This window comes from Scomber scombrus, chromosome 11 (assembly GCF_963691925.1).
Source record: "Scomber scombrus chromosome 11, fScoSco1.1, whole genome shotgun sequence".
Classification (NCBI taxonomy): Eukaryota; Metazoa; Chordata; class Actinopteri; order Scombriformes; family Scombridae; genus Scomber; species Scomber scombrus.
In genome coordinates, this window is record NC_084980.1 from 12,171,351 (window position 1) to 12,196,491 (window position 25,141).

At 41.4% G+C, this 25,141-nt stretch overlaps 1 protein-coding gene across 1 annotated transcript in view; it reads right to left on the reverse strand.

Moving 5' to 3' along the window:
- LOC133991009 (ephrin type-A receptor 3-like) overlaps positions 1–25,141 on the reverse strand; it is an 82,017-nt gene that overhangs the window by 27,157 nt on the left and 29,719 nt on the right. Inside the window, 5 exon segments of the mRNA XM_062429458.1 lie at positions 3,738–3,846; positions 5,867–6,029; positions 7,553–7,665; positions 8,772–9,107; positions 12,055–12,210. Of these exon segments, the coding sequence (XP_062285442.1) occupies positions 3,738–3,846; positions 5,867–6,029; positions 7,553–7,665; positions 8,772–9,107; positions 12,055–12,210 (877 nt within the window).

Here is a 25,141-nt window from a genome sequence, read left to right on the forward strand (position 1 = left end):
TGCTTAAAAAAAAACACAGGCATCACATAGATGAAACAACTTCACACTGACTTCTCACCACAACTCCCATATTAAAAACATGAACGTAGAAAAACACACGGGAATCTGGCACATAACCAAACCCTGTAGCTATTCAGAAAAGGAGATGGTTGTAAGGCTGGAAAATCATTAGACTGCAGACAAAACAGAAGCACGCACACACAGATGCTGGAAGGCAGAAGCTGTAACATGTTTAACAAGGAGTGAGAGAAAGTATGGACCGAAGGGGAGAGCACTTTTTGAGTGAAAGGCCATCTGCTGAATCCATGGTTATGCCAGTTGCTTGCTAGCTTCCCATCGCTCGCACCTGCCAGCCTGCCAAAGCACCCTCAGGAGTACAAAAGCACCAACTTCACACACAAACACACACTATCGCACGCATGTACACGCCGGGCAATAATGGCACGCACACAGCAATAACTGGTGTGATTTGTCAGAGCCGTGCTGCGTCTGAGGAGCTTTCAACGTTTTTCCATGTTTTCTCTCCTGCGGTAACAATAGCATAACAGCACTTTATTAAATGAGAACAGGACAGAACAGAATGGCGTGCAATTCAGCCTGTTTATGAGGCTTAGCTGTTCAGCAGCCTGCCAGCAACGGCTGCAGGCAGTGTGGGTGTGTGCAACTGTGAGCGACAGAAAGACAGTGAGACTGTACTGTCATACATTGTTATTTTATGGTTCCATGATAAACCTTCTATCCGGCTTCTATAAATGTGGTGAGGATTGGGGGATTCAATAGGTGAACTAGGTGTAAAACAAGAACAAAAAGGTACTTCTAACCAGTCAACTGATTATTGGGGAAATGATTTAAACAGCTGACATTTAGGGGGGGGCGAAAGTCTTACAAATGTCTGGTGGGAAATCATTCCAACCCTGGCTGACTCTCAGTGTCAATTTCAATTCAAATTTAATCATTCAGTCCACACTGAACTGGTCTCAGCAAATACACTGGATTCTCGATACATTACGGAGGGGGAAGGTTTCATCCAAATGTAAATTTCAAGAATGGAACAGGAAATGAAAGTCAGAGAGCCAAAGGACAGGCAAAATGAAGAGAAAAGCAGATGCAGAGAGAGTGGAATGAGAGTAGGGACTGAAAGAGGAAGAGACTTGGGGTTGATTGACAGATTAGATTGGAAGTTCAATAGATGAAAAGGAGGAGGTATGGACAACACAAGAAGAGAGCGAGCAATCCTTATTTTTAGATTCTCTCCCAATTCTTCCAAAACCTGAAGGATGACATTCCTATTGCACCTAACAGTGCAATTGCCCACCCACCACCTCTCCTACGCTTCCTCTTCCTCCTCTACCTTTTCATCTTTTGCTCCTAACCCTACTCCCTTCTTCCCATTGCACTGCTGGTTCTCCTCCTCCCTCCATCAGTCTCCTTCTCTCTCCATCTCACTCAAGCTTCCTCCTCTTTCTCTCTATCTTTCACACCATCTCCAAATGTAGCTCTCTGGTGGTGCAAACATACTTCAGATGTTCTTCCTCCCCTCCCCTCCCCTCCCCTCCTTGCTGCAGTCTGTCATTCCTACTGCCTATCTAATACGTTCTCATTTTATCCTCCACTTCTGTCTCTCCTTCACCTAACTTCTGTCCATCTTTCTCCCCCATGAGCTCTCACTCTCTCCTGCTCTTGTCTCTCTAGTGATGTAGCTCTGATCCTAGCTTCACTCCCCAGTTACAAACACGGTACACACTCCACCTATGCACACGTGCACACACTTGTTTTGACAGATGTACAGAATGCTGTTTAATAGAAAACAGTAATCAACACTACTTCCTCCCAAGCGTTCCCACTTCTAAATGGAAGAAAGATAGATAGAGACAGAGGAAGAGAGAGAGGGACCTGGAATTGATGGCGGTGCATCGACCCCTCTGTAAAACCTAGTTAACACCTCCCCAGCCTGTGAAACCTGATTAGTTGAGTGTATGTGTGAGTGTGTGTTTCTGTCATCATGTGGGTACATTACACACTATGTTTAAAAGGTTGTTTTGCTTCTTACACGCACAACCTCAGAATTCCCCTCTGATTAAAAATATGTTGATGTGAACTCATGAGCGTTTTCTCATTCACTTGCCGTGGTGTGTGTGTGTGTGTGTGTGTGTGTGTGTGTGTGTGTGTGTGTGTTTGTGTGTGTGTGTGTGTGTGTGTGTGTCTGTGTGTGTGTGTGTGTGTGTGTGTGTGTGTGTGTGTGTGTGTGTCTGTGTGTGTGTGTGTGTGTGCTAAACAGGACAGTCTCCACTGATTACATCCCTCCTAGTCAATAGTGAATAGAGCACTCAGCCTGATAAGCAATCACCTGAATCAATACTAATGTTTTTAGTGTGTGTATATTAGTGTGTGCCTGTTTGCATGTGTGTCTGTGTGTGTGTGTGTGTGTGTAGCTCTTAACATGTTGCTAATCTAGTTGGAGCTTATAGAGGATAAACATTTAGTTACAGGCACGGTAAATCACAGATGCATGTCATCCCTTTTTCTCCTATCCTGCTCCTGCTCTGGTCCCTTTCTTCTCCCCCGAAAGACCTCTCTTCTAACTCCAGTCCTTTCATCTTCTCGTCTCTCACCAATCAGCATTCTTTTATTTTTCTTTCTCCCTCTCATCTCCTTCTTCTCTTTGGTCTTCTCTGAGACAGAGCATTAACAGTTGCCTAACCTTCAAAGAGAGTGATCATAGGGAGTCCTTGCTCCTCACATACACAATAACAAAGCCATTAGTTTGGCTTTGGCAGCAGTATAAATGTCAAAGTTGAAGTAAAGTACTTCTTAGACTTGCTCTGCATGAGCTATTGCCTTCCTATTGAGACGGCGAAGACACAAACCTCGCAACAGGACAACCTTAGACGTTGCACTCAAAGCTCAGTTGGTTTCAACTTAAACCATCTTTATTGTTGCTTCTATAATGCACCACCAGTGAGATTGTCAGTGGTGTAACCTAAAAGGTGGCCAATGACAGATTAGGTTAAGGCTCGTCATATTCTATAATATTGTTACTATCAACAAATCCAGAGAAAAGACCAAAATCTATTGACTTCTCCAGCGTGTCTGTGGTGCTCAGCCACAAGCCCACTGGTTCCCACTGAAGACATAAATATTTAAAGAACTGATCACAAATGTTTCATTTAAAAAAGGCAGAAACATTTCCTAAAACAGCCTGGCACTGTAGCTTTTAAAAGTGTTACTCAAACATAAGCATATAGTGCATTTGCTGGGGATTATTTTCAGTTGCGGATTTGGTGTGCTACTGAGTATTTACAGCAGCAGGACAGAGTATGTGAGACTGACTTAAAATAAACTACAATCCCCATGTTTATAATAATAAATTAAGTAATAAAAGAAAAAGTCACCCACTGCAAATGTGTGACTCTTTTATGTGTTTTTATAGTTTATGGACAACATTGGAGATCTGTGGAACAGAGGAAAAGCTATATCAAACTTTGGCTACACAGATTTGTTGATAAAAAAATAAAATAAAAAAGATTACCAGACTTATCCATAAAAATCATACCACGATATTAGCAGGACATTAAATGCAAATCCTCCATTCTGTATTTACATAATTCCCAATCAGCCTTTGTAAGGCTCTTTGTCTATAGCCCTGCTCTGTGGTCGCCTCCCCACATTATATTATATATAGATCATACATTTGATCATGTGTAGAGGACCTTAGTATATCTTCTTTTTGACCTTACCTTCCACTGACAACGAAGCAAGTCACCAGGAAGATGAGGAGAACGATTCCCCCAGCAATGGACACAGCCAGAATGGTGGACTGGTTAGGGTCCCCAATAGCCAAAACATCTAAATAGGAGACAGAAGGAACACAGTAGATCAATAAACAGAGGAGAATGCAAAGAAGCTGTTTTCGAAGGGACAAAATGAGGGATGAAAAGTCAGCAAGACAGACAGTGTGTGTGGTGGAAGAAAGCAGAGAGAGAGAATGAAATATGATAGCAATAGAAAAGGGGATAAAAGACAGGTTGAAGGAGAGGGAAAAAGAGAGAGCGGCAAACGCGTAAAAGTGAGAGAGGGAGGTGGATGGAATAGTAAGTGAGGTCCTTGATGAAAAGCGCTCTCCCTCGCTGCATTGCCTATGAGGGTATGAGAGTGGACGTGAAAGCCATTCCCATTCGGCTGCGCTGTCCAAATTGATATGTTAACATTGCACATAACAAGGCTACTGCCGAGAACTTTCTGCAAAGATGCATCGATTTTTACGCCACACCAATCGAGCCATTACTCAAAACAAATACCCCATTTATCTGGCTTAGCTAAGCATGAGTAGACATGTGTGTCTCTGTGTGTACGTATATATAAATGTGTGTGTATGCTGGAGAGGCAAATGAATGCCCCTAGGCAGGCACAGATAAGCATTGATCCCCTATTACATTTACAGGCACACACATACACACCCTTCTTTAACAATCAATAGAATTGATCTGATTAGATAACCTTGATAAGATTACTTTTGGGTCAGCTGCTTTTGGCAAATCTTACATTTTGCAGCACTGGACTTGACTGTGAACCTCCTACATGAAGTTTCAACAGCAGCTCTATATACCAGTGAGCTCCATAATTATGAATGAGGACAACGTTTAGGCACATACATGTCATATTCCAGATGTTTGTCGCAGGATAGGAATAGAAATCCAGCTTTGAATGACATTTATTGATTTTTGAATGATTAGTAGGCTAATGTGTGCCTGTTTTATGCTACACAATCTATAGCACAGTACTATACATTAACTGATTTATCCCACTCTGCCAGCTTGTTTAGGAATCAATATTCACTTTGAAGAGCACATTATGGGGCCTCTAAAGCAGAAATCGTAGACCATAATGAAGTGATAATGAAAGTAGGTGACAGTGTACAAAGTAGAAAAGGAAGAGTGACAGAGAGTTCGAAAACATTATGCATCATAGTATGCCCAGAGCTGTCTGTGAGGCCTGGCCTCAGTGGACTGGATTGAACCTGGCATAGATTTTTGTTTTGTGCTTTCTCCTCTCCTTTCCCAATGTCTAAGTACAGAATACATTTGTAAAATAAGTGCTCACTCTCTTTTAAATAGAAAAGGTAAACAAACTCTGCTCAGCACAGATCACTTGTGTTATAGTTGAGTTGCCAGTGAGGAGAGTTAAAATCAATCTGATAATATGACGCATCCAGGCAGTAAGTAAATATAAATGAATCCACTGAACGGGTAAATAATTAACTTCAGATTTTGCTCTAGTGGTCGGTGAAGTTAAAGTTCTGTGTGTCTGGATTACCCATACAACTTCAATGTTGGGTTTCCTCTTTTATATATATATATATATATATAACATTTTAAAAAACTACTTCACAGTGAATACAAGGTTGCTGTTTCCTTTTCTTTTTTCTTCTTTGAGAAGTTAGTATTCCAGGATACTTTCAAGCAGCTGGTTGAGATACGTGGATGACAACCCATGTGGCTGCTGAGGTTTCTCTGTCTGACAACAGAAGTGAAGAAGCCATCCGGATGAAAAGTGAGCAGTTTTATAACCATCCGGTGGATTGATTCATACTGCAGGGGGGATGAATCAGACTCTTACTACACTGTGATATAATATGTCACTACTGTTTGCTCTGCAGTTAATCTTTGTCTTTCTTGATTACCTGCTCTTTTTTAATTTGGATTGATTTTAACACTGAGATTTGTGTTTGAAGTGCTGGTATGCAACTATTTTTAGTGCAGTCAGTGGATAATTTAAAGAAGAGAAAAATAGATTAAAAAATAACAATGTTGAAAAATAAAAAGAATTCTCATCTCAAGTAAACAAAAATGTATTAAAATGTCTTTACCTTCGTGGCTGGTCTCCAGTTCAATTTCTCCACCGTAGCTCCCGTAGCCCCCATCTGTTCGAGCCCTGACCCTGAACACGTAGGTGGTCCCTGGCTTCAGCCCATCCACTGTCATCATGTTGGAGCGAGTCTTTAAAACTGTGTAGTTCTGCTCCCGCTGATTCTTAAGTGGAGGAAAATGAAAGAGAAGGAAAGAAGTAAATACTAAGTTCAGTCGATAATATTACATTTCAGAGAAATAAAGTGGATAAAAAGGTTGAAAATATAGCTAAACTAGATGGGTTAATATAGAAAGCAATGGACTGTGGTATCGAGACAGAAAAAAATTGGAAAATAATAGAAACCTCAAATTGTTGAATTTATACGTCTCCAGGGGTCACATTCACCTCACTAAGTTTTCATTTGTTCATCATTGAACCATTTGGTCACATTTATACATGAGCATCTGTCAAGCCTCAAATCTTAACATCTCTACACTTTGGGACAATATGTGGTTACTACAGGCTCGCCACGCTTCGTTCCTCGACCACCTTGTAGGTGCATGTGTGTGTGTGCACGTAGACGTGTGTGTGTAGGAGGATGAATAAAAAATAAGTGTGTCTGTCAGTAAGCTGATTCCCTGCAGAGAGGCTGATACTCTACCTAATGGAAGACACTCTACAACATGGATTAACGCTATTTTACAGCTAATGCCTGCCAACAGACGCACGCACACACACACACACACACACATGGAGAGACAGAGGCTTAATTTCATCACTTTGGCTGTATTTTACGAGGTTTGTTCAACAGATGTGTGGCTAATTGGCTTGGTGTGAGCAGTAGGGGAGACATGAGGGTTATATTATAAGATAGAGAGATTGAAAGATAGCGATGTACAGACATGCCCTAGGGCTAAACCCATACATTATAAGCCCAGACAATGTGTAGATGAAGAGAAAAAGAGGAGCGGAGAGAAATGTGTTGAGTTAAAAAAAAAACTTTTAAAGGGGTACTCCACGTATTGTGCTTAATGGAATAGTAAAACATTTTGGGTAAAAAAATGCTTGTTCGCTTCCTTGTTGAGTGTGAGATGATGAGATCGATACCACTCTCATGTGTGTACCTTAAATATAAAGCTACTGTCAGCAGAAGGTTAGCTTAGCTGAGGGGAAAGTCGACCTATAAGGCTCAGCCTGAGGGTAACAAAATCTGCCTTTCAGCACCTCTAAAACTCAGTAATTAACACATTACATCTCCGTTGTGTAATCTGTTCAAAACCAAACTGTAAAAAAAGAAAACTGACTTTTAAAATAAACCATTACTTTGGCATCTTCTTATAGCAATTCATCCAGTCATTGTTAAGATATTTAAGTCTGGACCAAGGTAGTGGCGCAACCAAACAATAGACCATCAGCCACTAGCATGGCTAAAAATCAAAGCAGTGTATATCTTGACTCATAATTCTAATGTTGTGTTAAGCTCCAAATATATTGGCTCTTACACTTCCCATAATGCAACTTGATATCAGCTTTCATTAGACCTTCTGTCTTTTAAACGCTCATGTCTTTTAAACTGCTCATTTTAAACACAGTCTCCGAAAGGTTTAAAATTTGACATAACATGCCCCTTTAAAAATGAGTGATTTTAATATGTGTGTGTGTGCGTGCGTGTGTGTGTCTGTGCGTTTGTGCGTGTGTGTGTCACCTTCTCATAGTAGATGACCTCATACTCCACTATCGCTCCGTTGGGTCTCTCTGGACCCTGCCAGGCCAAAGTCACACTGTCCTTGCTCCGCCTCTCCTTCAACACTACACTCACTGTGGAAAAACAAAGAACAAGAGGGGATAGCATGAAAAACAAAGAGAGAGTAAAGTTCAACGAGATGTTAGAAATAAGGCATTGAAAGGTAGAGAGCGCGTGGGCCGTGGGAGTGAAGAGAGGAGATGGATACCTACTGTGCTATAACTAGACCTACATTTGTGCCATATCATTTTGATAATGAGAGCTAACAAGGTGTTTCATACATGTGTGATTGCAGCATTTTACAATGTGTGTGTGTGTGTATGGTGCACAATCTGCTCATGTTATCAATGTGCAAACCCCAAACCCTGCGACTTCTCACATCGGGGTGCATGCTCATGTGGGTTGAAAGTGAATGTTTGCTTGGGCTTTTGTACGTGACAGTTGAGAATAGTGTGTATGGCATGTCAAGATCTTAATGAGGTTAACAACCTCCTACACCCCTTTCACCCCCCCCCCCCCCCCCCCCCTCCTGCTATTACACACACACATCCGTAGTACAAGGCCTATTAGTCATCACCAACCTGTCACGTGCACTTCTATTGCACACATTTCCCACAGTCTCATACTGTGAAAGATGTACATATGATTATGTATGTCAGGCAGAGGTGTCATTTTGTGGTATCCGACTGATGCTGCCTGATACTACTACTCTCGTTCAGGCTGATGAATGTGTTCTTTCCTGTATGATTCTGTTTTCTTAATAGACTTAAAAAGAGAATATCCTTGAACACCTGCAGTATCCTTTCTTCTCAACTTTTTACTACAATTTACATCTGAAATTGCCCCACTTCACTCAAATATTGTGCAGTGACAGACCTTTCTCTGTCAACAAATACAGATTTATTGACTTGAATTACATGTTACATCAGATCCTGTTTTTATTGAGTCATTATTTATAACATATTCATGTATTGCTTGTGCATGGATTGGGGTGGTGTGCGGGGGGGTTGGAATGTTTTTGTGTTTTTATTATGTGAAGCACTTTGTGTTACATAGCTATGTATGAAAAGTGCTATACATATTAAGTCTGATTGATTGATTGATGTTTGGATTTAGATGTTTTTGAGCTGTGACTTTAACCACTACATGTGTGTGTTTTTATATTCATCACGACACTCACCTGTCTGTGATGTGGTGATGTTGATCACTACTGTTCCTCTGGGTGTGGGGCTTAAGTCTGACACACCATTCTGGCTCTCAATGGTAAAGCTGTAGTTGGAGTCTGGCTGCAGGTCGGTGACCAGCACCGTAGCTGATGACAGACCAAATTGTCTGGGCACAAAATGGACGCTGCTACCGCAGGGCGTGCACTTTTTGCCATCGCCTATGCACTTCCTGCAGTGGAGGCTGTAGGTGATGTCTCCCCGCCCTCCTGTGTCTCTGGGCGGTGACCACTCCAGGGTGACACAGGTCTCGTTCACTGTGGAGATGGAGTTTTCTGGAGCAGATGGAGGACCTGAGGGAAGGACAAGGCATAGTTGTGTTTGTGTGCACTGGTTGTGCTGCACAGTGCTCCCTGGATAAGTCACAGTATATCCACTACTGAACATCTGCACCACCCAAGCTCATGAAATATTGACTGACAAATATTATTTTGTCCCCCATATGTACATTTTCTGAACATGCATTGTCTTCATGTTCATTACCAAATTAATTGCAGTTTATGTTTAGAATAGAACCCACATTGATTAATTAAAAATGAATTAACTGACTCCAGCTAGAGGGTAGACACTTAGCGCTCGATTAATGAATTGCTTTATAATGGACAGTGATTAAAAGAGCCTGGCTGATAGTAAATGTAACGGTATGACAATAATATATATAATAATAGACTTCCAAAGTTTAAACCCATCTTTAAAGAGGTTTCACACAATGTTAAATAGTCGACTGCTTGACTGCAGGGAGGATTTTAGTATGTAAAGTTACTGATACTCTCTCAAGCTGCACTGCAGATGATAAATAGTGAGTGGACAATGATCTATAGAAAGTGCCTGGAGTAATTTTCTCATGAGTCAGGTATATTTCATGATTTAGAGCAGTTAATATTACTCTGAACTTGAGCTGAAATGATTAGTGTATGGCAGAGGCAGAGTCCAAAAAGCGTGTCAGTAATCAATTTCAAAGAAGCAGAGATGCAGCATATGTAGCTGTAACATACTGTAGATCTGTAAGAAGCATTATATCTCTAAATAAGCCTGAGAGGTGCTACTGTGCCCCTTTTATACCGATTCTCACTCTCTGAGACTGAATAGTTATTTCATTGTGTATGCTAATCATGAAAAGACACTAGAAAAAATAAGTGACTCCATATGACACTCCATAGTCACTAGCGTGTGTGTGTGTGTGTGTGTGTGTGTGTGTGTGTGTGTGTGTGTGTGTGTGTGTGTGTGTGTGTGTGTGTGTGTGTGTGTGTGTGTGTGTGTGTGTGAATGGTATGAATGAGGAGAACTGAGCCAACCATAAGTGAAGTAACCAGCAGTTTGGGAGCATATTTCAGGGGCCCTAATCCAAATTTTGGAATTATAACAATTTGACAGTGATCATACACCCCTCATTTCTCTACTGGCTACGTGAAACATACTCCTTCATGCGTAAGCTGTTAGCCTCACTCTCTGATTTGTTTTGATTGCTCTCCCTTACTGTTTTAGGATTTAATGAAGTCTGTTGCTTTTTAAAGCCACAGTTCATGAGAACTGAACAACTCCTGCTGTTGTTTCACATTAAAACCTTCCACCTTCACATCAGCAGACCCCTTTATATGGGCATTCAACCCATTCACCCCATTCCCAGTGACCAAAAACAATGCTAGAGTCTGTGTTGGTGGGAACATGTTGCTTCAGTGAGATTTTGAAACACAATCCAGGAAGTCCAGTTTAAGTAACAGGTTTATCAGTTTTGAAGGTTTATGAAATGCCAAAAATGTTCATAATACTATGATACTACTCTGGAAAGTTATCATGACAGCCATTATTTGACCTTTTTATAACTGTGGAGTAAACAGTAGACATTTGCCATTTAAGTGCATTGAAATGAATCTGGTAGTTTTGTTTTCTTCGTGCAGTGCTGTGGTCTTTCTGAACACAGCCTTATTGTGAAGCAGTTACAGGAAGTGCTAGCATTGTCACCAAAGTTAACAACCATCCTTTAACTACTTTTTCAACAATTAAGTGCATCATCATTCAGGTATTTTTCATATCAGTTTCAAATATTGTCAGAAAAGGACACACAAGCCTCTAAACACATATCCATGGTAAGACTTTAAATGCCATTCTTTCCTTCTTGTATGGAAGCCTCTCATATGGGAAACCACTGATTATTGTTGCTTACTTCACAGCATGGTGCTGGCATCTCAACCATATGGAAATTTAGCAGTGTGTGCTCATTCAGCCTGATATCTCATCATGTCCTGCCTGAGCTGCTAGCCCCAGGGAGCCCCTGCTAAAGCCTGAGACTTTCCTGATTAGCCTTCCCAGTGGCGAGCCTCTCAGAAGTGCAGGACGGATGGTGGAAAACTGGGCTTGGGAGGTGGAGGCCATGCTGGGGATAATTGGGGCTGTCTGTCATAAATCTGCTAAAAGGGTGTGCTGACTGATCCCACTAATTCTGCCTTTTTCTTTTCTCCATCCCCCACTTCTTTATGCTACACTTAACCATCCATCACCATCATTTTTCCTGATCGGCCTTTTATGACATTTAGATTATATGCCTCTGATAGTCCACTATTTCCCCCGCTGTTCTATTCTTTGCCTGTGTCTTAAATGTCATTCTCCATGTATCTCAATGACTAATTCTTTCACCTTTTCTCCTTATTTTCCCTCTCCACCCGCCTCAGTACTCTACACCATTCAGGAGAGGATGTGTGTGTGCGTGTCTGTCCATACATATGTGAGTGAACCGTTACTCATTTCCAGCTGATAACACCTGTCACATCTCACCTGCTACAACGATTAATGAGTGTAATCTACCATAACCTGATAGAGTCTGTGTGTGTGAGACAAGGAATGAGGAATATCATCAGATTTCTACCAGAGTATCACCCGTATCACCTGTCTCATCTGAGATATTTGAGGGCCCTAACCAGGCAGCAAACAGACATGGATTTGTGTGTGTCACATGTATGTGTATCTCTAGTGTTGTGTAAACCAATAGCAGTTGAGGAAAAGGAAAATGCACAGATGGGTTATAGATAAGAAACATAAATGAATAGAAAGCTACCATGCAAGTACTTATTAGAACAAACCAATTAAATGAAATGTAATCCAATCATTGTAGCTTAAAGCTGTTTTATAACATAAAAGTGAATATGCAACATGCTAGGAAATTGACTGATCTGCATAATTGTGTGTGTGGCAAATAAGATGTGTAAATGTTTTAATTTTTTCGCCAGTGTTTTTATCACTCACGTGTGCAGGCCATGGAACGAGGGTCAGTCTCGGCACGGTAGAAGCCTTTCTCACAAATGCACTCAATGGCTTGTTCCTGCGGGGATGAGCTGTGAGGAGGACATTTGGTGCAGTAGGCCTCCGTGGCCGAGGCCTTGTAGGTACCAGGTCTGCATGCTGGAGAGAGGACACAGATAAATTCAGTGTTAAATGAGGTATCACTGCAAGCACAGATGCTCTACATGCCGGTCAATAATCATCAATCATAAAAACTCAGCTTTTAAAAGGTTTCGGTACAAATGCTCCAGCACTTGAAGTACTATATAACGAAAAACATCATCGCGAGAACAATCAGGGTCATCATAACACATTACAACAACATTTAAATATGATCTTAACAACATTTAAAGAAGACCTTATTTAAATGTTGTAATGTGCTGTATGATTATGTTGATGAAGGCCATAAGCCCAAATGTGTCCATCTGACAAAAAAGGTATCATGAATTTGAACCCTTTCCTTCTCTACGCTCCTTAGAAGTAGGTTAAGTTGTGCCAGAAATCCCTACTCTGCTACAAATGCTTTAATGTATCAAGTCAGGTCCCAGTCATAGTTTTAGCTGTCGTTTCCGTCATTTCACTAACCAAAGGAATTCCTGAGATCTGGGAACAAGGCAACATTGCTAAAAAATAGTCAGATGGTGCCAGAAACACCTACATTGGAAGAAGAGTCTGTAATAAAAATCGATCAAAGTTTACGAACTGCGTTCAGCTCTAGCCCACCAAACCTACTTTAGTGTGTGTGCACACATGCATTTTCTGTGCAAAGAGGAAGGATCACAGACATTTCAGGTGCACTGACATTCAGTTTTATCTCCCATTAGGTGGTTTGTCTGCTTGTTTTAGCAATGTTGCCACGTTTCATAGATCTTTGCAATTAGCTTGATGAGTACATTGGTACTATAATTGATTGAACAAGATGGGCAAGACTACAAAACTAAGTCCCAGGTTGTAATAAACCAGAATTATAGCTTAACCCTGTGTGGAAATAGAGGAGAATCAGAAGAAAGTGTATTAAAAAAAACAAGACTGACACAAGGAGTTACAACAGAGGTGAACAAAACTGATAAGATGTGCCGTGCAGCACCTATGGCAAAGAACAAAAAAACAAAGTTTGATATAATACACTGTGACATTAGGTTTACGTGCAATGCTTTTACATCAGACTGTAGGCCTGTATAACCACAGGGTCATACAGTACGATAACAGTGCAACAGCAGATCAACTGTCATTTGTGTTATATAAGCATTACATCTCCAGGCAACCAGGGGAACAAAAATACACAACACAGTCACAGTAATAGTCACAACAACCTAATATGACTATTTCTACGGCTGTTACAGTGGCTGCATGTTAGTCATTATGTGGAATCATAAAACTGGGGAGGGAAAACTGCTACTGCTCAACAGGAACAGCCTGCTGAAATAGACTGGGGACTTGAATGATTTCCCTTTTGCATCCTAGGCAGTAAAATGGAATTCCTGACTTTCCCTTTGGTAATCTGAATATAGATTACGCATCTATTTATTTATACATTCATAGGCCTGGTATTCCCATCCTCGTAAGCCTTTTCTGCCACGGTGGTAAATAGCATTACAGTATACAAAACCCCATGTAAGGAAACTGAGGGTGTCTGAAATGCAATTCAATAGATGCCTCATATGTGTATTTGTGTGTGTGTGTGTGTGTGTGTGTGTGTGTGTGTGTGTGTGTGTGTGTGAATAGGTTGGATCAATGATGCGATAGAGTCCGCCAGGTCCTGATTGCATGTTCGTGTGCTGCACGCTTGTGTGTGAGAGGGTGTTAAGTATGCTGCAAGTGTGTGCGTGAGCGTTTGTGTGCGCCCGCTTGATTGCTTGTGCTGGTGGTGAAGGTCATGGATTTAATCAAGCTACACGTCACACGTCCCAGAAAAGCTGTAAATTATCACACACACGCGTGCCACACACATCCATTCAAAGACTCATATTTATATATATATTTAACGCAGTGGTTATCCCGCTGCTAGAGGAGTGGAAAAGTGGCCTAAAAGTAGTGTGATTTCTCACAGTGGAGGTAAGTTCTTCCACCTGGACGCTGTGCTTGCTTGCATACAGATAGTATTTTTAGGCAAATCATTCATCATATGGGGGCAAAGTCCACTAGCACAATCCCCAAAGGTATTGAGAGAATGGTGAAAAGGGATGTGTGTGTATGTGTGTAGGTGTGAAAGAAAGAAAAAGAAAGAAAGGGAGGGTAAGGAAAGGACAGGGAGTGATAATTCTCAAAGGGTTTCTGCTCTCTTTCCTCCTTCCTGTCAACTTCCAAGGTAATGGGTGCCCATGTACTGTGCTGGTGACTGTGTGTGTGAATGTGTATGTATGTGTGTGTTTCTGTTGGCTGGACTGTAGGAGCAGGGTGGAAAAGCAGCTTTTCTCCGGGGACATTTCATCCGGAGAGTCCTGGCTCCGGGCGCTGGCCAGCCACAGAGGCACAAAGGACCCCGGCGCTAGAGGACACACAGGGCGCCCCATGCCAGGCCTGGCGTCCCGACAATTGCCTGATCAGAAACTTAGAACAAGAATGGCGGCTTGGCCGCTTTAAGTGGAGCTTCCTTCTCCTGCTCTGCTGTTTTCTGCTCTGCTCTTCCACCTCCCGTTTTTCTTTCTCTCTCAAAGTCTCTTTTTCCCTCTCTCCAAAATGTTCTTGCCTCTTTTTTTTTTTTTTCTTGAGCTACTCCCGGTGCCTGCCCCATGGGAAACATGTGACTTGATTTGGTTCCCTTATGATTAATGCTTTACCATAGATATGAAAAAGAGACAGGCAGTAAGACAGTGCTCACATAAACATGCAGCAGACACACAGGAGAGAAAACGTTTATACACAAAAACTATGTTGCACAACTATGAACTAACTCCAAATTTGGATCATTTTCAAAGCAGCAGTTGACAATACTGTACAAAGGGTCTGTGTATATGTGTGAGATGTGTGTGTGTGTTTGTGTTTTTCTTCTAAAGACAAAGAGTGGCCTCAGATCCAGTGTCTTATTAAATATTCATCCGGTCACCAGAGAGACTCTGTGTATTTATGCCAATCGATAGCTCTTAGATATGATATAGTACTGCTACTCAAGACACACCCTCAGTCACCACGCACTGATTGAGAAGGGAACAGCCCATCTGTGTCCTCTGGGAAAAAAAACTATACACTACAGTATGAGCTGATTGAGTTCCATTCTGCTCAATTATATATTAAATTCTACTCTTTTTACGGTGGCAACTACTGATTATTTTCAGATTAATCGATTATAAAATTAAATAAGTCTGTTACACTTTCCCAAACCCCAGGAATATGACTTTAAAGCTGCACTTATCAATATATTTATATTTACAATGGGTCAAGTGATATGTTATGTAAAATGGGTCATGCATAAGTGACATATCTACAGAGAAATGTCACTTTTTTAGCATGCTTCAGCTAATTGTTTTGATTTTAAAGGTTGCAACTTTACAGTCTTGGTTCACTCTCATCCCAGTCATCAGCCACATTTCAAGCCAGAACAGGTTTTTCATTTATTTTTCAGCTAAAAGCTCTGATGAACCCATCGTACACGAGCTGTCCAGCAACGAGCTGGTTGAGACTGAAACAGGGCAAAAACGGGAGTAAATATTAAAACTTAAATTCATCAGTTGACCAGTAATGTTAACAATAAAGTTGCTCTGTGTCAGTGGGCAACAGGCAAGTGTTTGCCACCACAGGCATATGAACTATATATGGTCATAAAATGTTGTGTTTAGGGCTTTTGCTCGATAAATTACATAAAAGTGATTATAAAAGAACATTATTAACTTTCTGCCATTTGACAAATGGATTTTCACTCTTTTCAAACACTTCAGATTTACTCTATAGCATGAAATCAAAGTTATATATTCATACAAGCCTTTACAGTTCATTTTTTATTATACTATTAAGGGGTATGTAAATTACAAACCTGACTGAGCGCTAAAGTTAACTAACATACTGAACAAAAGTATGGCTCTTTTGTTAATCTTGTGATGTAAACTGTGATAAACGACACTTTAGATTTCTGTAATCAGAGAAATTTAGCCGCATTTATGTGTGAATGACGTTTAGGGGTTACTTGTGTGAGTGACAGAATTTGCTAAATGTACTGGAAAAGTTCAAGAAATGGATTCTGTTAATGTTTGAAAGGCTCTGTACAGATTTACACACAAATGCACACAAAGAAATACAACCCCAATATCTCACAGTCATAGTCATTACATTCTGATTACATTCAACCAGACAGGCGACTCGGTACGTAGGCAGAATCACATCAGCTCCACTTTTCTGAAACAAACACTTCCTCTGCCTGGCTGTGTGCCTTCTCCTCTCCTCCACTTTCCATTCTGATTTGTTCCTGCTAGTTTAACTGTTAATTGCTCTGTTCTTTTTCTTTCTGTCGCACTTGGTTCAAGTCAAACATTGGCTTCCCGCCGGCTTTACCATAAAGGACAGAAAGGACAGAAAGAGGAGAAAACTCTGTGTGTGTGTGTGTGTGTGTGTGTGTGTGTGTGTGTGTGTGTGTGTGTGTGTGTGTGTGTGTGTGTGTGTGTGTGTGTGTGTGTGTGTGTGTGTGTGTGTGTGTGTTTTTTTTTTTTGAGGGGGAAGTTGTGTAAAGCTTGCTTGGCCCACGGGAGATGAGCTCCATAATGGTCACCATGGCAACAGGCTTTCAAGATGGAACCCTTCTAGTACCCCTCGAGTGCCACAGCTCCTGGAGCACAGAGCAGCCTGTGTGTATGTATGTGTGTGTGTGTGTGTTTGTGTGTGTGTGTGTGTGTGTATGTGTGTATGTGTGTGTGTGTAGGCTATCCAGGCGTTAGTTGAGGCCAGCTACTTAAAAATTGATACATCAAGCGTCAGTGGAGAAATGTGACGAGATTGAGTCTGACGTCCTTTACGGCCACTGAGGTCGCATCTGTATGTGTGTGTTTGTGTGTGTTTGTGCTCATGTGTACATACCCGTGAAAAATGCTTACAGTCGAATTGACATGTCCTCATGCTAAACAAACTTAGGGAACAAGTTCAAACAGAGCAATATATCTTCTGTATAGAAGAAAATATGCATATTTAGGTGCAAATAATCACTGATTGATACTTTACAATAGCATGGATGTTAATGTGGACAGGTAATTTCAGTTAATTTACTTTACATTTACTGCAAGTAAAGCAAAGTGCATATTTTAAAAGCTGCAGAAGAACACGACAAACATGAGTTTATTAACTGAAACTGATTGTGTCGTCAATAATTTCCCTCATTGATGAGTGAAGTAATATGTGCAGGTGTGTTTGTGCACAGTATGATATACTATTTACGGTGCAGAGAGCATAGCAAAGTGCATCAGTGTGTGTGTGTGTGTGTGTGTGTGTGTGTGTGTGTGTGTGTGTGTGTGTGTGTGTGTGTGTGTGTGTGTGTGTGTGTGTGTGTGTGTGTGTGTGTGTGTCGGTGTGTGTCGGTGTGTGTCGGTGTGTGTCGGTGTGTGGTATTGAGGTTTGTAGGAAATAGAGATGTTAGCATCAGAATCCAGCCTCCTGCTGAGACCCTCTAATCCTTCATCAGAGTTCATAACAACACCACAATATTGTCATTACTACTAATCCTGTAAAACACACATAAACAAACAATTCCTGAGCTTGTTTGCACCTACTGTATACATCAGATCTTCTGTCTTTGTTTTCTGATCTAAAAATATGAGCATTATAGATCATTTTATAGTCAGATATAAGTCACATGTTCACAGGATACTAAATCTGCTCAACTGCAATTTCTGACTATGATGACAACAACAAGAAACACAACACAAGAAAAATACCCATACAGTACATTCTTACATAATGTACCAAATATTAGGGGAATACATTTTGATCGACTTACATACTACATAAGAAGTGGACGCAGAAATTAAAATCTTTGGTCTCTCCCAGTTGACTCCATACGCATGGATTATGTTAAGTGATGCCAAGAGACTATCATTATCTCAGCAGTCAGAAAATGACAGCCATTACAGTAAATGGTTAGTAATAAAGTTCTTTTTGTGGACGTTTGATAAAATGTACAAAAATATTGCAGAAACAAATGACCTACAGTACCAGTTATAAGTTAGGTCACAATTTCTCATATAAGTGAATGGGAAGGCATGTCCAAAATTTTAACTGATAGAATAATTTCTATACTTACAAGTCTATTTACATACAGGTTTGTGATGCAAAGTGACTAAAAAGGACAATAAATGTACTATACTGTGGCATGCCTAAATTAGACTGGTATTGACTCAAAACTGGGCACTAGCACTTTGGATGTTTGCCTCCCAGTGCTCTGTAATGCAGTGGAAGGTAAACACACCTGAACTAACTTTATTTCAAGCTTTGACAACTGATTCCAATATTTTTGTATACTCAACGCTGTTGTATTTGATCCTGTTTAGGTTAGAGTTTCAGAGATTCAATGTTTTCCCATCAGAATTGTATTCCTGGCAGGGAGGAAAAGGCTGTGAAAAGCATTTATATCAAGATATGGGTCATACTGCTGTCTGAAAAAAAGGAAAGCCTTAAGAGAAAACATAACTGCATAACTACAGTAAATTGATACATAACACATGCACAAATAAAATAATGTACGTTGTAAGCTCCTTTGATATGTGTAGACTTAAATTAGCATACACATATACAATGTTTGATGTGGGTAAGAGGAAATTCTCCCAGATGTCATAAAGTATGTAACCCTGAGGAAGAAGAAAAAAGATGTTAAATGTGCTTCAAATTTAACTCTGTATATTCTGACTGCCTTATTTGTCTCCAAGTAGACAAGTTTCATACCCATTCAAGCCATTCTCATACACTTGTGTTCATCACATACAAAAGGTAATCTTACCAATAAGACGATGTCCTGAAGATTATTATGTACCCCTTTAAAGTGCAGATACTGTATGGCAGCAATTACTTTTGCCTGCAAGGGACTTCTGTTAGAGAAAGACTACGCAGGATCACATGGTTGCAGAGCGGATGAGAGATATGAGCTGTGTCCAGACAGAAGACATAGGGCTCTGTGATTGACACCTTAGGACAGACCCTTACTGTGTTTATGGCATCTTATGAATTCTCCAACACACACACATGCGTGCGCACACACAGATACATGGTCAGGCCGGATATGAAATGGTTTGTGATGTCCAGTACATGAAGCACATGAGCACACTCAGGCTACTTTCTGATCTACTCTCTGTCCTCTGGATATCAGCCAATTACTGAGAGCGGCCATGGGGAACCACGGGATGAAGCACATCCTCTTCCTCATTCTGTCCATCACAGTCTTTCCATATTTCTCTTTCTCTGTTTTTCTCTCTCCCATATAGCTCTCTTTTTGCCCTCCTGTCTATTTCAATTTTTCTGTCTCTTTCCTGTTTCTTTTTCACCATCTTTACTTTAGTGTCTCTATTTGTGTGTGTATGTGTGTGTGTGTGTGTGTGTGTGTGTGTGTGTATGTGTGTGTGTGTGTGTGTGTGTGTGTGTGTGTGTGTGTGTGTGTGTGTTTATGTGTTTATGTTGTGTCCGTGTGTGTGTGTGTGTGTGTGTTTGTGTATGACTCTGTCTTGTATGTGTGTCTTATTTCCCAGTGGGCTGTCTGTCATACGTTGACCCTGACCTTCTCCAGAGCTCCTGCACAAATATTTACTCTCTCACTGACAGGCAGACACACACACACACACACACACACACACACACACACACACACACACACACACACACACACACACACACACACACAAGGAAAGAAAGCAAGCTCAATTTCAGTGCAATTAAAGCAAACACACATCTACACACACACTTTTCTAGTGGTAACCCAAGATGATGGCTCACTAATTTTGAGCCAGGCCTGGAGTCTAAAAACAGATTAAATAGATACCAGGTGCATGTGTGTTTCTGTATGAGGGGTCATGGGCGAGGGATAGCGCGCATTAGAGAGAGAGAGAGAAAGAGAGAGAGACAGAGAGAGAGAGAGAGCATGACAGGCCAATAGAAGGAGTCTGTTGGGAGTTAACTTCACAGTCTGAATAACTTATTCTTCTGTCTGTCTGCTTTGCTATCAAGATAAAAGGCCAGAAGAACACAAAGTATCACCTTCTTTTAAACAGAACCAGTAAGAAGCTCGCACATACACACACACACACACACACACACACACACACACACACACACACACACACACACACACACACACACACACACACACACACACACACACACAAAGGTCATGTCTACATACACAGATTAAACCATCACTAAAACTAAACACACACTCTCTTTCCAGGTACACACATAGCTTAAAAATCTTCTATAAAACCCAACACACATAGCTTGAACACACAATAAACACACATACAGCAGTAAACGTGCCCACATCGGCCGGCCCCGTGACCGGCAGAGTGTGTGTAGGAGGAGCTGTGCACCTCCTTTCCTCGCCCACGTTATTTTCAGTTCATCACTCTCAATAATTCATTCTCTCAGGCGGAGGAGGAATAGAGAGCCCCGTGCCTTATTCTCTGTGTCAGTCGCACACACACTCACACGACCATGCGCGCACACGCAGATGTACCTGTCAAGTGGGAGGCCATATTCTAGCTGTCTTTCATCTGTTAGTGGGCAGTGGCTGATTTTGTCAGCTGACTTTACAGCAAATTGGTGGTAGCAGGAAAATCTACACTTGCAAAATATGTGGTATTCTCATTTGCTGGTTAAGAGAAGAATAGTCAGGGGTTTATAAAAAAAACACTTGAGATTACTGCCTCACTCAAGGTAAAACTGAGTAAAACTAAATATGATGTGTGAGTGTTTCCATGTCTATATTGTATATTTTATGTAGTATACGCATTGTTAATGAACGTGTGTATTTACATGTGTGTAACCTCAAATGTCATCTTCCACTTGACTGACAGTTTTACCTTGTTAATAATGAAGTATTCCATAAATAGTACCTTCCCTTACACACCTCCTTGACTTTCCTGCACTCATTCAGCACAGTGCAGGAAGTCAAGTGTGTCGCACACAAAAGAATCCCCTCTCGGGAAAATTGCCACAGTGTGTCCCTTTTGTGCTCTCCATAATAAAATCTGCACAGTTCAGGACCACAGGAGCTTTTCATCTGACAAATATATATCGACGAAACAATTAGATCTATGGGCAGATCTGCTTATGATGCAGCCTTGAAAGATAACGACACTCGCAGACCTCAGTGATGCTCTGTAAGCACTGTTATTGCTGGATTTATGTTTCTATTTTTGGCTTAATTTATTTTCAGCTATAGAAAATGATCAAAAATGTTTACATACAGAGAGCTAAATCTGACTTCATTTCCTAAAATGTGCACATTTTTGTATTTTGTTTTATTGTAACTGACAGAAGAAGCAATACTTTTTCTCTCTGCTAATAATGCATCAATGAATAAAAATGGTAAAATCAACTTTCAATCTTTGTTTTCCTGAAAAGTACATTCCAGAACATATGAGCACAAAAAGCCAAATGTGCTAAAGTAAATCTTTTTAGCTAGTAGGTATATTTATCACTTTGAGTCACAGAAAATGTCCCATATATATATATATACCTGTAGTACTGCAGCAGCTTGTCTAAACAACCACATTTTCCAAATGAAACAATCTGTCACATCTCCCAACAGGTTCTGTGTAAACCTTCTTTGTTCCATCCAACACTGGAGCTGAAAAGTCTATTTGAATTCTGAATGGTTTCTCTTGGCCGTGGAACAATAGTGCAGCTGTACTGCATACGAAAGCAGCAACAAATTGGACTTCGACGGCGATCTGTACATCGTGTTTGGAGCTGAGCAATAACGCCTGTGCAACGCTGGCCCAATCAGTCTGACAGGCTGATCGTACATCTGGAAGCCATCCATAAACTAGAAAGAGAGAGGGAGGGGATAAGGGGAAGGGTCAATGGCTGCCTTCCTGTTCCTGTGTTTCCTGTTCAGCAGACCCGTCTGGCTGCCTGCATGCCTGCTCTGCTCTACACACACACACACACACACACACACACACACACACACACACACACACACACACACACACACACACACCTTTCTTGAAAGCCTTTAGATCTTAAATGGAGCAAACTCAACACTGACTCAATAAATGTGAAAATTATGAAAATCAACTTTCCCATGAGTGCACACATGTTTATCCCTGACTGGAACTCCACCACATATGGAACACGGCCAATTAATGGCAACTGTACCCTGAGGAGACACACTCCCCTCTACACCTCTCTCCTCTCTACCCCACGTCTGTAGGGAATAGTGCTATTTAAGGACGTGAGGAGTTGAAACATGCGTTAACAGTTTCTCAGTCCTTGGCCTGCTTTTCCTCTTTCTCTCTCAGGATTTGTTCACACAGCTCAACCCAATGCACCAGACTCAGCTTAGCCACTAGGTCCTGTCTCCCAAAGCCACCTTAATGTCCAGGGCTTCGTTGTGGCTAACACTTCAGGAGTGCAAAACACCGTCTTGGTGCTAAGGTGGCTTTTGGCATCTCAGCTTATGTCTGGCAAGTGATCCGCTACAGCGAGAGGAGCTGTGCTGGGAGGCTCAGTGTGAATAGACATTATCTGGGTCAGTACTGTGTGGCTATGTAGATGGGGACTATGGTGTGTAGAGGGTATAGCGAGCGCCTAAGCCTTTGTGATTTTGTGTCATTTATTCAGACACAAAGGAGAGGAGATGAGAAAGAGAAGAAGAGGGAAAGGGATGGAGTTTAGGGGGACATGTGAGCGAGAGGAGATAAAGGCGAATAAAAGCGAAATGAAGGAAAAGGTGGCTGTCATTATCCAAATAAATGAAAAGTGAAGTCAGACAGACAGACAAGTCGAACAGTGGAAGACACACACTTACACAGACAGGTAGAAGGACAGATGACTGGCCTTTAGTTGGCTCATATATCCGTTTGTCCTTTAAGAACATCTGACCAGTAATAATACCCTGCTGCCTGACACTTCAACAGCTTAATGCCTTAATGCTTGCAGCAGTGTACATACACTCACATGCATACACATTGTGTGTGCTTTATACACACAAACATCTCTTGACTTGCTGTCTAAATCCTTCTGTTAGCCGCCCACTCCCTGCCTACCCACACCTTCGTGCTCTCAAGCTCCCTAAGCTGCCACAAGGAGAAGAGCAAAGAAATGAGAGAACTGTCTGTGTATGCGTGCGAGCGTTTGTGTCTGTGTGTGTCTGTGTGTGTGAACATACTACATGCAGGAGGGAGCCCTTGACCTTCAAAAGTCTGTATGTGATCAACATAAAAATGCTCACTTTACCGACTGCCTCGACTGTCCACATCACACACACATGCGCACACAAACACTCCTGCTGTAAGGATAGAGGCAGAGATCGGTCTCTGTGTTGGAGAGGCAATAAAGAAAGGCAGGTTCCCTACTGAGCTTTCAACACACACACACACACACACACCCCTACGCGCACACACACCTACGCGCACACACTGCGCTCTGTAAATGAGCTTAATCTCTTTCACAGGTGTGAAGATTAGCCTTTCCCTACATCTGTTCCCTGCTCAAACCTTTCATTATGAACAGGGGCTGGAATCCTCTTATGAGATATAAAGTGTGAAAGTGTATTGTGTGCCGTGTTTATGTGTGTGTGTGCATGTAGTCTCTTTTAAATGTGCATGCTTGAGCTTGGTCATAGTCTTCCTTTCATTATAACCATCTGAGTGCATATCTTGATGAAGCTGTTACAACACATGTATCATATAACTTACATTTATCACTACAGAATGTACGTTTTCTCGGGGAGAACAAACAAAGGCTTCTATTTTTTTAACCGTAAATCCTTTCCTGCTGGGTTGTGGTCAGAGCCAGGTCTGATCGACTAAACGGCTGAGCAGCAGGCCTTTGATCGCTCCTCCTCGCTGGGCAGACAGAGCCGAATTCCCCTTCACAGCTTGAGCAATGTTTCCAAATATATCAAACTATTCTGAAACATTGTACAGGCCTTAGTTATCCCTCCCAAAAGTTATGATCTCATAGTCATGGTCAAACGGGGTTTAGAGTGTGTAAGGGGATAAAGCAGCGTGATGTTTGCCTGGCTTTTGTACATGGCTATGCCTTAAAGGAATAGTTCAACATTGTGGCTATTTTAAGGCGAGCAACAGTTTATCCATCTGCACACTTCTGTGCAGCATCTCCAGCTATAGCACGGGATGCCAGATATTTGTATGGTCGGTGAGCACCAGTTTTTGTTTTGGTCTCTTTCCAGGCATGATGGTACTAAACCTGGCATCCTCATTGTGATGATAAGACTTCAGGATGCTACACACTGTTGCTTTGCCTGGATATTAATTGCCAAGAAATACATACAAGCTCCCTCTAAAACCACAAACAGTCATGAGACATGTTAATAAGTCATCTTTAGAGGTATTGATGGATTTTTTTTTTTAACCTTTGACAGGGCAAGGATAACAGTTTCCCCCTGGGCTAATCATCCAGTGCCGTACTTAGCATACAGACATGAGAGTGCTCTTTTAATCTCATCCCTGAAAGAAAGCAAGTAAGTGTATTTCCCAAAAACTGCTGACCTGAACTGTTCCTTTAAACTGTTTTTTTGTTGTTGTTTTTTTCAAGTCTGGAAATCTTTGAGTTGAAGCCCATTGTGTTGGCATCAACAGTGTTCCAAATCAACACATACTGTAGTTAACAATTCCCACCGGATCAGAGGGACATTGGACTTGTTCCTAAGTGATTCACACTTGGATTCTGGTCCAATTTGAGAAGTGAAAAGAACAGCGGGAGAGCGAAGATAAATCAGTGCAAGGATGTGTGGTGTGACTTTGAAAAGTTCCTCTTGCAAACGAAGTTCTTGCTCCGTATTGGCAGCATCAAACAAACGAAATGAAGAAGAAGAAGAAAGGAGGAAGAGGACCATTAGACAGGTGTAGCCGACAGACAGACTAACATGTCATGCTGACCTATATTACTTTTGCCCGCT